General features: G+C 39.4%; 1 protein-coding gene across 1 annotated transcript in view; it reads right to left on the bottom strand.

The window, feature by feature from the left end:
- The window catches only part of LOC110502541 (AT-rich interactive domain-containing protein 5B), a 76,419-nt gene extending 62,991 nt beyond the window's left edge, over positions 1-13,428 (bottom strand). The window contains exons 1-3 of the mRNA XM_021580660.3: positions 13,040-13,428; positions 12,511-12,765; positions 4,058-4,292 (exon numbers count right to left, since the gene is read on the bottom strand). Coding sequence (XP_021436335.2) covers positions 4,058-4,292; positions 12,511-12,765; positions 13,040-13,060 — 511 coding nt within the window. The 5' untranslated portion in view covers positions 13,061-13,428. The remainder of the gene's footprint in view (positions 1-4,057; positions 4,293-12,510; positions 12,766-13,039) is intronic.
- Positions 13,429-13,770: the final 342 nt, after the last annotated feature.

Raw genomic sequence — 13,770 nt, 5'->3', positions numbered from 1 at the left:
TATTTATTTTGCTCCTTTGCACCCCAGTATCTCTACCTGCACATTCATCTTCTGCCAATCTACCATTCCAGTGTTTAATTGCTATATTGTAATTACTTCGCCACCATGGCCTATTTATTTCCTTAACTTACCTCATTTGCACTCACTGTATATATACTTTTTTGTTATATTATTGACTGTATGTTTTGTTTATTCCATGTGTAACTCTGTGTTGTTGTATGTGTCGAATTGCTACGCTTTATCTTGGCCAGATCGCAGTTGCAAATGAGAACTTGTTCTCAACTAGCCTACCTGGTTAAATAAAGGTGAAATAAATAAATAAATAAAAAATTATAAAAACATAGGCTCCTTCTGTTCAAGACAACTCAGGGTATACAGTTAAAGTCAGAAGTTTACATACACCTTAGCCAAATAGATTTAAACTCAGTTTTTCACAATTCCTGACATTTAATCCTAATAAAAATGGCCTGGTCAGTTAGGATCACCACTTTATTTTAAGAATGTGAAATGTCAGAATATTAGTAGAGAGATTATTTATTTCAGCTTTTATTTATTTCATCACATTCCCAGTGGGTCAGAAGTTTACATACACTCAATTAATATTTGGGTGCATTGCCTTAAAATTGTTTAACTTGGGTCAAACGTTTTCGGTTAGACTTCCACAAGTTTCCCACAATAAGTTGAGTGAATTTTGGCCCATTCCTTCTGACAGAGCTGGTGTAACTGAGTCAGGTTTGTAGGCCTCCTTGCTCGCACACGCCTTTTCAGTTCTGCCCACAAATTTTGTATAAGATTGAGGTCAGGGCTTTGTGATGGCCACTCCAATACCTTGACTTTGTTGTCCTTAAGCCATTTTGCCACAACTTTGGATGTATGCTTGGGGTCAATGTCCATTTGGAAAACCCATTTGCGACCAAGCTTTAACTTCCTGACTGATGTCTTGAGATGTTGCTTCAATATATCCACATAATTGTCCTTCCTCATGATGCCATCTATTTTGTGAAGTGCACCAGTCCCTCCTGCAGCAAAGCACCCCCACAACATGATGGTGCCACAACCGTGCTTCACGGTTGGGATGGTGTTCTTTGGCTTGCAAGCCGCCACCTTTTTCCTCCAAACATAACGATGGTCATTATGGACAAACAATTTTTGTTTCATCAGATCAGAGGACATTTCTCCAAAAAGACCGATCTTTGTCCCCAAGTGCAGTTGCAAGCTGTATCTGGCTTTTTTATGGCGGTTTTTGAGCAGTGGCTTCTTCCTTGCTGAGCGGCCTTTCAGGTTATGTCGATATAGGACTCATTTTATTGTGGATATGGATACTTGTACCTGTTTCCTCCAGCATCTTCATAAGGTCCTTTGCTGTTGTTCTAGGATTGATTTGCACTTTTTGCACCAAAGTACAATCATCTCTAGGAGACAGAACACGTCTCCTTCCTGAGCGGTATGACGGCTGCGTGGTCCCATGGTGTTTATACTTGCGTACTATTGTTTGTATAGATGAACGTGGTACCTTTACGCATTTGGAAATTGCTCCCAAGGATGAAACAGACTTGTGGAGGTCTACAATTTTTTTTCTGAGGTCTTGGCTGATTTCTTTTGATTTTCCCATGATGTCAAACAAAGAGGCACTGAGTTTGAAGGTAGGCCTTGAAATACATCCACAGGTACACCTCCAATTGACTCAAATTATGTCAATTAGCCTATCAGAAGCTTCTAAAGCCATGACATCATTTTCTGGAATTTTCCAAGCTGTTTAAAGGCACAGTCAACTTAGTGTATGTGAACTTCTGACCCACTGGAATTGTGATACAGTGAACTATAAGTTAAATAATCTGCCTGTAAACAATTGTTGGAAATATTACTTGTGTCATGCACAAAGTAGATGTCCTAACTGACTTGCCAAAACTGTAGATTGTTGACAAGACATTTGTGGAGTGGTTGAAAAACGAGTTTTAATGACTCCAACCTAAGTGTATGTATACTTCCGACTTCAACTGTATATAGTTGATACTGTAAATGACATGAGTTTTCAAATATGGAAATGTAAAGTGCACATGTGTTTGGCTTGCTTGTATGACATCAAAGCGGTATTTATTATAATCTTCAACGTCTCATCTTTCAGAACAAAGACTCGTCTCTATTTACAGCATTTCCATTACTCACACAACAACAAATGTGCAAAAGTAGCCAATTAGAGGGAGGGATGGGGAATATTCAAGTCGCGCGGCGCTCAAATTTATAACAGCTGTCAACACAAATACAGCGCTGTGAAACGGAGAACCTGCGCTCTGACATGTGTAGCATGTTACTCTACAGCCATTGCGTTCCAATTCAGGCGCTTATCAATCACAAAATCTGTAATTTTTAACATGTATACTGGATGACAGGGGTATTGAGTGGAAAAGGCTACGCACAACAAATTCGTAAGATATTGTACAAATTGGATTCGTAACATATCATACAAATTGCTAAAAATATATATTTGTTGTGGATGACTTAGTACACAATTGGATGAGAGTGTACAAAAAACGGGGACCTGTTTTGGCCCGTGAGTACAACTTTCAAAACTACTGGCTGATATTAAACAATCATTTTCATATCTTCATTTTGTGTTGGAAAAGAAAAGGGTTAACACTGAAAATAAAAAAATACCCAATCAGGAGTTTTTCTTCGGCAGTCTCTGGGGAGATACATTTAGCTATCTAAGTCAGCAATTGGCTGGGACCTCAGAAGCTACACTCTTAGTAGAAAATGTGCTATCTAGAACGTAAAAGGGTTCTTCGGCTGTACCCGCAGGAGAACCCTTTGAAGAACCCTTTGCCGACAGGTCATTGCACAATAGCAAGCACGGTCTAACTAGCTCACTTTTGTTGTAGGCTAGTGTGCAGCGGCTGCGGCAGGTTAATCGAAGAGGATGTTGTTGCTAATTTGTTAGCTTTGCCCTTTTCAAAATTAACTTTCAACAAGATGTTAAGTTTCAAATTATTGTCATCTGGTAAGTGGAGGGCTCCTGAGTGGCACAGCGGTCTAAGGCACTGCATCTCAGTGCTAGAGGTGTCACTACAGACACCCTGGTATGATTCCAGGCTGTATTACAACTGGCCATGATTGGGAGTCCCATAGGGCGGTGCACAATTGGCCCAGCATTGTGCAGGTTTGGGCGGTGTAGACCGTCATTGTAAATAAGAATTTGTTCATAACGGACTTGCCTTAAATAAAGGTTAAAGCTCGCTTGCTGTTGTTAGCTCTCTTTGAAAACAACTTGTGTGTGAAACATTGTTGCATTTAAACTTTAGATTTTGTGTGCTGAACGTGAAAAAGGTGTTTACAATGGGAAGTAATAGTTGTACATATCGACTGGGAAACACTCCATGGTGCGTGCTGCATATTACAGTCACTGTCCTTTCAGCATCACAAACCTGTTTATTCTCACATCCTTTTACGTGTCACTGTTTTCTCTTTTGATGATAGTGTGACACTGATGGCATTAGGCTACCAGTTTGGTTGTTGTTGCTGGTAGCATTGTCCATGCGGGTGCTGCCTCTGTGTGAGTGGCATCCCGAAGCATGGCTCAGCCTTAGGCCTGTTTGATTCAGTTGGGCGCATTAACTGTTGCTATATTGGTACAACATGTTGGAATATTATTTTCCCCCACTGAAGACCTAGGACCAATAGCCACGGTTCGCCACTGCTACAATGCAGCTATCAAATACCTCAATGACATCAATGATACAAATTAAGGATGTCAGAGGTCTCAGGCAATTATACAGAATGTACATGCAATTATAACTGTACAATTATGTAACATGAGCAAAAATAAATGCATAATGAAACCATTTTGAATTGGTCATACATGTATTATTGTGCATGTGTGGCTCTTACAGTGATGTGTAATCTAAACTGGTAACTATTTATACAAAGCCTATAAGAGGTTTATAATTACAGTTATAATTCCATGTATAAATTATGTCAATCATAACTCTAGTGCTTGTTCAAACTACAGATCAACAGCCAAACAAAACAGCTTGAAAGACAGGAAAGCTGCTGCCCTCACCCAGTTGAGACCTCTCCCTTTGGATGTCTCTGAAGTTGAGGCCGCTGGTGAAGGTGCTCTCCCTGTATCTGTGGAGGGCCTCTCTGTGTCCGTTGGTGCCCAGCTCCCTCAGGACAGAGGGCTTCAGAGGCGCTGCCCGCAGCCCGTGGGACCATTCCGAAAACTCTGGGACTGTCCACTTCACCAGGTCCTCCAACCGAACAATCACCTTCTCTGACACAGCAATGACCTCATGCTATAAGAGAGACAAGAGAAGGAAAGGGAAAGGGGATACCTAGTCAGTTGCACAACTGAATGCATTCAACCGAAATGTGTCTTCCACATTTAACCCAACCCTTATGAATCAGAGGTGCGAGGGCAGGGAGTGTGAGGTCAGGAGGAAAATAACTACCATGGATATGTCAACTCTTAACACCACCTTAAGACTAATATAATAGTTACTATTAGAGATGGGGTCATAACTTGCAATGGTAAATAGGGTGAACTTTTCTAAGCAATCTTTTGTTCAAATGTAATATTATATTAGAGAGAGTCTACCACCCTTGAACAAGTTGTTTGAGGCAAACTAAAATAGCTTTTCAATCTTTCCCTTCTCAGGAATTGCAATGAAAAAATTGTAACATAGAAATGTTGAAATGTGGTTTCATTTTGAGGAGTAATGGGCGCTGTTGTGCTTGTTATCGGGCCGGAGTGGTATGAGATTGTTATTAAGCTGCGGAATCTGGAGGACAGATGTGTCCATCTGGAGAAACACACTTTTTAATGCTTACCTTACATCTGTCTGTACACCTTTCCCTTGAAGCTATCTTTAAGCATTCACACACACACAAACACACACACACACACACACACACATACACACACTTTTAATTTGACCACTTTCTCACAGCAGGAACATAATCCTGCAGCAACAGGAAATTAGAATTATTGTGTGGATTCTAATTTATGTAGGGGTCGATACATTATTTGTTAGGGCAAATCAAGTCTAAAATTTGAAAGCGGAAATTACAAACTTAAGAAGCCCTTTTTAAACCTCAAACACACTACCAGTTTGCATTTCCTGCAACAGGGTGTCAAATTAAAATCCTACATCTGTACAGTGCCTTTACTACTCTTCATACAGAGTAAATTTTCACAATCCTCGTCCACTGCTAAGAAAAGTTAATCAAAAACAAATCTGTAAATAAGAAAGCTGTAATGGTTAGCTTCCTATAGCAGTGTCTTCTCAGTAAACGGAAACATAAGACATTCGCTTTTTTCACTCCTATAATGAGCTGTCAAGTGGTGGTTGGTTGGTGGTTGAAACTGTTTGCGTGCTGGCGTGATGCAAGGAAGCCTCTTTTTTTTTTAGGTACACATTTCCATAACATAGACCTCCATTTTAGTAACAATCAACAGCAGATAGCTGAAATTGTTAAGCAGTGATGCCAGCAGCCAAAAATCCTCTGGAATTCTTACTGTGCTTTGAAACAATTGCCTACGTAAAGATAATAAACTGGCAAATCATAGGGGATATATTATATTTGATACTACGTCACTCAGAAGATTTCACAAAGGATTATGTATTTTGAGTGAGTGTATTCATAACATACTTTATAGTTTTCCTCACAGAAAGTATTCTCTAACGTCATTACATTTTATGTGACAGGTGTGGGTGCCAGCATGTAACCAACTATCCTGTTTAGTAACTTGATTTACTTGAGTGACATGAGTTAGTTAATGAGCAGACCACACATTCAAATGCAGTAAAAAATCCACAATGAGTTACCATAAAGAGTTAAGGTACTGATAGTGGAAGGAACTGGAAGATAAAACCACCAAGCTGCATATATAGGTCAGAGGTCTCATGAGGCTACCAATGGAAAGAAGTGACACTTCAAATAAAACAATTCACAAGAGGTTGCTGCTATATCATTTCATGCTCTTTATCATACGATACAATAGGTTTACAACAACCTTAGATGTTTATGGAGCAGTAATATTACAATGTGATTTATTACAAAAGGTTCATGATTAATAATATAGGACATCAAGAGTGAAAGAAAGGCAATACGGTCTGTTACAGAGTCACGGTACGCCGTACCGGTAAACGTGAGCCTATCAAAATGAATAAAACATGCCCAAAAAAACGATAGGAAAGCAATAGGACACCTTAATTTAACATTACTGCATGTCAGCCACATGAAACATGTGCGAATTGACTGGAAACTGGGTGGTATACGCTCCAAAAACGCTATACGCTATACGCTCCAAAAATATAATGACTGGTTGTGTTTATGCCACATTAAATGGTATAGGCAGCATGTCCATGAGGCTAGGGGAAGCTAAACTTTCTCTAAAGTAAATGTAAGTGCCAAAATTCTATAGCCTAATTAGCTTACTCCTGTATATACAGAAATAAATAAAAATCAAAATAGGCTACTACACCAGAAAGCATGATTTGGCCATAGAGGATAATCTGCTTAAATTTTTTTTTGCATAGCCTACAGTTAGAAGGGCCCGCAATTTGGGGAGCGCGCGCTGCAAATACTAAATAGATCCTTGTTGAGTTGCGACTGTCAGTGGAAAGCAGAGAGACCCAGCCAGGCATATAACAATATTTACAAACAGAATCACATTAAACAAAATGAAAAGCATATGGCTATTGCTGTAAAGAGATGACAATGAAAAGACTGTCTATTAGTTATCAAAATTCATAACTTAATTGAGCGAACAGTAGCCTATGTTATTGGCACCGGTGGAGAACATCGGCCATATCCCCGGTGAGTGTGCATATTCACTGTCTTTATCATTGGGTCAGTGCCACCTTTGTTTGTTTCTGGACAATCATTTCCTCCTCCAGGATAGATGGACATCTTTGTATTTGTGTCTCCTCTTTTCGTAGGCCGATTATACGGATCAGACAACATCGGTTTTGTATTGATCTGTTTGTCAGTGTCAGCAGAGTAGGCTACCCTGTCATTTTTGTAGTTGGATTTTTTTATTATTAATGCGTGCGTGCACTTGGGTGTTCCATACCTGTAAGAAACGTAATCTACTTTAACCCCTGCAGGACATACTGGATTTGACCCCTTTTTTTAAAAACTTTAAAACAAATAATATATGAGAGCTTATATAACATGTGTGGAATGTCAACGGTGTAAGAGCAATTAACGTTCCCAGGACTACTAATAAATGATACAGTATATCAATTAGGTGATAATGAGTCATTAGCCAGTTTCAGATGTGCTTGAAGCTCCAGATGCATTGACATGAAGCGAAGGTCACAAGGGAAGTCTATATGTAATGTTAGGAAGACTAGATCTAAAGAGCAATCTTAGCGTCAAAGCAATCTAAAGTAGAGTTGAAGGCCCTATTGACTACAAAGAAACAGTGTGCTTTTATGACTGTTAAAATTCAACAATTAATGCCACTACACAATAATTGCATGATCTGTCAAGTTCCATAAAATCCATATTATTACATATCATTCTGTAAAAAGAACACCACAGTTTTTGAACTGTAAGGGATATTCCTTAATGTCACCATTGTAGGGCAAAGTGGTACATTGGTTGGACAGGTCTTTCAGTTAAGAGTCAAGAGTCCCACAGACAGCCCCTGTCATGCTGAGAAGGTTTCAGTCTGGTGGCTCAGGGGGTCAACCCAGGAATTCCTTGGGCCAAAAGGAGATTAGTAATTGAGTAATGGGCATGGTGACATGAACAATGCTCCATGGTGCGCTCGGCTGAGGGAGTGAAATGCAATATGAGTTCATTATCTTTCCTCCTCAGCACTGACCTTGGCTACAGTGTCTCAAAACAAACTCAACTATCTAAAAAAAAAGAGGCCAGGAGATGCTAGGGGGCTAATATATTCTACTGAGACTGTTTAAAAATGGAACTGGGTTAAATAGTTGTTTTATGCCTGCAATGTATATGGCTGCAAGATATTGGCGATCAGATATGCTATAAACTATAAGCTGCTACCATTTTGTTTTGTACAGTGTGTCATTTCAAAAATACTTAAAACACACAGTACTGAATACTATCTGACTTAGTTTGACTGTGGGGTGTGTAATCAAAGACTAAATCATATCAGGCTGAAGCAGTGCTATGAGCATTCACTAAAGAATGAAAATATGCTAAGTACATTCAAACATCTCATCTGTGGTTTCAGTCCTCTAAGGTTATAATGATCCACAATAGCTTGGGGCTTAGAGTCATGCATTATGGAAAATGTTTGATGTTAGTGGTTTGTCAATGACAAGGTGTAAACCAATCCAAATACCACCAATTTCTCATGTGTGGAGGGAAAAGTCACTGTTATAACACATCATTACATACAGTATATCAAAGAACAGCAGAATATAAAAAACTCATGTATGTGTATGGAAATAACATAAACCAAAATTATGTTTCTCTTTGAAGTGCATGACATCCAGTTTAAATTACATTTTAAATTACCACCAGTAATGCCATAAAACAAGATAATAATTTACATGTATTTTAGAAACGCAAAAGGAATTTACTTGAGGGCAACGTTCAGACTTAATGGCTTCTCCCTCCCCCTCTGCCTCAAATTCCTGCCATTGTTGAATGAATAGGGTGATTTGGTGTCATGCTCACTAAACAGTAAGCATCTCACATACACTATATATACAAAAATATGTGGAAACGCCTTCAAATTAGTGGATTAGGCTATTTCAGCCACACATGTTGCTGACAGGTGTATACAATCGAGCACACAGCCATGCAATCTCCATAGACCAACATTTGCAGTAGAATGGCCTTACTGAATATCTCATTGACCTTCAATGTAGCACTGTCATAGGATGCCACTATTCCAACAAGTCAGTTCGTCAAATGTCTGCCCTGCTACAACTTCCCCGGTCAACCTTAAGTGCTGTTATTGTGAAGTGGAAACGTCTAGGGGCAACAACGGCTCAGCCACGAAGTGGTAGGCCACACAAGCTCCCAGAACAGGACCGCTGAGTGTGCGTAAAAATGGTCAGTTCTAGGTTGTAACACTCAGTACTGAGTTCCAAACTACCTCGGGAAGCAACGTCAGCACAATAACTATTCGTCGGGAGCTTCATGAAATGGGTTTCTATGGCTGAGTAGCCCGCACACAAGCCTAAGATCACATGCGCAATGCCAAGCGTTGTCTGGAGTAGTGTAAAGCTCACCGCCATTGAACTCTGGAGCAGTGGAAACGCGTTCTCTGGAGTGATGAATCACGCTGCACCATCTGGCAGTCTGACGGACGAATCTGGGTTTTATGGATGCCAGGAGTACGCTACCCGCCCCAATGCATATTGCCAACTGTAAAGTTTGGTGGAGGAGGAATAATAGTTTGGGGCTGTTTTTCATGGTTCGGGCTAGGCCCCTTTGTTCCAGTGAAGGGAAATCTTAACGCTACAGCATACAATTACATTTTAGACAATTCTGTGCTTCCAACTTTGTGGCAACAGTTTGGGGTAGGCCCTTTCCTGTTTCATCATGACAATACCCCTGTGTACAAAGCGAGGTACATACAGAAATGGTTTGCTGAGATCGGTGTGGTAGAACTTGACTGGCCTGCACAGAGACCTGACCTCAACACTATCAATCACCTTTGGGATGTATTGGAACGCAGACTACGAGGCAGGCCTAATCGCCCAACATCAGCGCCCAACCTCACTAATGCTCTTGTGGCTTAATGGAAGCAAGTTCCCGCTGCAATGTTCCAACATCAAGTGGAAAGCCTTCCCAGAAGAGTGGAGGCTGTTATAGCAGCAAAGGGGGGACCAAATCCATATTAATACACATTGATATTGGAATGAGATGTTCGACGTGCTGATGTACACATACTTTTGGTCATGTAGTGTAAGTCGTTATAACACCTTCTATTGAGTTATTGTTTGAATATCTGGACCACCAGATAACATAACTGGAAAATGACTTTTGCAAACATACTCCCTCCAGGAAAATCTGAGAAAAAGCAAATAAACAATATATCATCTGATTTCCCTACAAACATGTCCCAAGCACTCAAACACAACCAGTATGGATTTTTGCCTTGAACCAAAGCTGATTCTGGACAGATTCCACCATTTATTTCTACTGCAATCAATAAAACTGCTGCAGTCACTGCTTTCCTACCTCACTGCTTTGTCATGTATAGTAATAGAGTGGAGAAGCAGTGACATCCGAGATAATAACAAATTATTAGCTTATGATGCAAAAATACCACACTACTTGCCAATTTTCCATTTCCACGAAGGGTACCTGGAGTACTGCAAAGATAAGGCCTAAGCAATTAGCTGTAGCAGCACTTTGGCGGTTGTAGCTGTAAGTGTTATCTAAAACAGCTCTCTTGAAACATGAGCCAAATAAAGACAGTGTATTGAGCCAACATGTACCGGAGGGGGGCGTTGAGGGCAATACCTAATACTGTGTCACTCAATAAGTAGTTTAACGCATGTGACTGTTTTGCAATAGGCGGTTCTCAGACCACAGAATGCAGCGAGACAAATAGAGGTTGTATGATATTCACAATGGGTGTGCCACACAACACAATGCCTTTTCACATTAGCATGCAGGCATTTTTTAGCTAGTGGAGTAGAGGGTTTGTCAGCGAATGCAAAATGAGCACAGTAGGACATGGGTTTCTCTTGTCCCTGCCTACACTGGGAGGGGCGAAGAGCATACAAATACCCGAGCCAGAGGGGAAATGACATAATGCGTTGAGCATTGAACTCAAGAAGGGATATCCAGAGAGATTTATAACCTCCTTTTATCACACTGAGGAAAACACTTATTGTACTCATGACATGTGCACATTTGTGCTGTAAATATGTAGTCTTAGACATACCCATTAGTCAGAGGCTATAACTACGAAGTGAATCTTAGAAATTGAAAGCTGTCTCAGGCTATGCAGATTTGCATAAATATAATTAACTGACGAGTAATAACTGCAGCCAGTTTACCTGTTTGAGTAAATGTCCAATGTAATCAAGTTTAAAATCACATTTAATGGGGTCATGATTTTGGCATCAACATCACAGTTTTAGATATCATCATATGTTATGTCATACTCTACTTCAGCTGTGCTGTAGGCTATAACTATCAATTGACCACTACCAACACACTGGAGTCTCTCTGTCGTTTGATCCTGGAAGGAGTCAAATAATATTGTCCAGATATCCAATCATGTGGATGTTACCGCTTTACAATGTAAATCAGGCTTCTCAAGGGGTGGGGCTGACTTGTCCTTATTGCAGAAGTGTGTTTCTAAATGATGGACTGTGCATGCACTCAATGTAATTACAAAGTCATTACATTGTGTAAAGGATAATGCAAATGAAGGATTTGGATGATCCTGGTTGAGTCAAGAAGAAAAAAGGATTAAGTTACATTTATTCATAGCAACATCCACTATAAATACCTTTCTCATGAAAAGGAAATGTGATAGCTACTGTATTACTCAAGAGGAAAGAATGCTTACCATCAGCAAAGGAAAATACGGTTATGTTTGCATTGCTAATCAAATACAAACCAGGCTTTGTCCTCCCTAATGGCAACTGCAGGCATATTTCATGTGACCATATAATCAAGTGATCGAAAAAATATTTCAATTTAATGTTGTGTCGAATAGAGTATTTGGGTAGGTTACAGTGGCATATAGAAAATATGTGATTCTTTCGTATACCGCACAAGAAAAGCATATACAAAACTAACCCAAGCTTTTTCGCTCTCTGCCACGCGCGTATGAAATGTGATACAGGCGTCATATTTGGCCACTTAGCAAAATGACTCAGTTAATCATATTGCTAATGCCAACATATCGGACTACAGTAAGTGTCCTTTTGTAATGCTTTGGCATTTCGACCTGTCCTGATCCTCGGGTAAGAGGGCAGTACATTTGATCTGACAACAATATCTTATCGTTAGGAATGCGAATGATTTCATAGACATTTTTTTTATTATTAAGTAACGTTAGTTAGACATGTTAGCACTCGTTTTCAATAGGTCGTGTGCACGTATTCAGCAACCATTCATATGCTATGATGAAAGACTCTGTTGTTGAATCTAGGAGTTTTGATCTCATGCATTTCGCAATTTCCTCCTATATGTCACCATTATGAAATAAAATCACAAACGCTGGATTCGTAGGCTATAGGGTTTTTTCTTCCCCTAATACAATTATCCCCGCACCAGCGTTATTACGCACAGCTGGATAAGATTGAACTGCACATTCAGCAGTCGACACAATGAACAAATAGGCTAAGTAGACAATAACACAGTAATAGACACATGCCGTTTGTGATGGATCAATGTGGGAATCACATAATGCATGCGCATATTATACAATTAATGACCAACGAATGCAGAAAATGCCACATTGATTTATCAACACAGAATATTTGTTAGTCTATACGCTGTTATTCATTTGGCAGCATAAGGCACGTCATGAGAGCAAAATAAGGTTATTACCTCTCCATGGCTAACTGTCCTTCCCGAGGGAGTATCTTCGGGTAAGAAATAAAGTTTTGAGCTTGATAAAAGTTGCTTAGTAGTCCTTTCCTCCCACAACAGCTGTAGCTCCGCTATGCAAATCGGATCCCCAGGCTTACATCTCACGAAGAAAAAGTCTCCGAGGGACAGAATTCTTGGTTTACCGTCCCGGTGAAATTTAAACGCCTTGTAGAATATATATGGTCCGTGTAAACCGCAAGAAGAGCCTACCCACTGTGGAGAAAATAACAATAAACAACTTAATTAATGACTTATTCATATTCAATAAATGAGGAAACCCATTAAATCGCACGACATGCGCAATGACTATGGCTTGACAAATCCTTAAATAACGCACTAATAACACCTGACTGATTTAGAACCATGTAACTATATATTAATATGTAAAAACAACAAAACATACAAGTATTGTAAATTAGCTGTCTCCAAATTGTTAATATTATGCGAAAGTAGAATATGATGGTGTATGATTATGTTAGTACGTTACCTTCGGTGAGTTGGGCTCCATCTCGACGTTCTGAATTGATTAAACTCAACACGCTCTCCAAACTTGTTGGATTGAATGGATTGCCGAAGGTCCTGTAAGGACCCTATATTTTTTAAGTTCAAAAACAGTTTGTTGTCAATATAGAACACTTGTAAAAATATTGAGTTCCTCCAAAATTACAAAAAATGTATGGCTTTTGTTGCTGTGCATCAGTTAAACTAATACAAATCCACAGTAGATAATCGTGTACCAATACAATCGTCCGTATTCAATCAGGAAAACGACATATGCCTATTACTATCATTGAATTCGTGGAATTCGACAAATATAACTATGGAATTAACTGTGCATCAGTCCGATAATTCCTCAATAGTGTATTTAAGTTATGCGCAATGGAAAAATTTGTGTTACCGTATAATTATTATTATTTTTTTAAATATGAAAAAATATTTATTCCAGGACCTGTGTAAAGATCGTTTGTATGAAAGAACATTTCTCACAGTAATGATATAAGGGCGCTCGGTCTGGATGCCTTCGAGAAACAATGTTACACTCTGAACTACTTAAAAAGGCTATCAAATGTTTCCTCAAATGTTTTCTAATGTGGGAACAAAGACGTTCGGTTGTGCTCTCGAACGACGTAGTCTATAAATAATAAGTGACAAATGTTCAAACGCAAATTTGGCCAAGCGTCACGAGAGCCTATTGAAATGTATGAAGCATGCGATTAT

The sequence above is a fragment of the Oncorhynchus mykiss genome, chromosome 23, assembly GCF_057628025.1.
Source record: "Oncorhynchus mykiss isolate SJ-2025 chromosome 23, ASM5762802v1, whole genome shotgun sequence".
Taxonomy (NCBI): domain Eukaryota; kingdom Metazoa; phylum Chordata; class Actinopteri; order Salmoniformes; family Salmonidae; genus Oncorhynchus; species Oncorhynchus mykiss.
The sequence above is the reverse complement of the archived record's forward strand: the minus strand, read 5'-3'. Positions and strand labels throughout refer to the sequence as shown.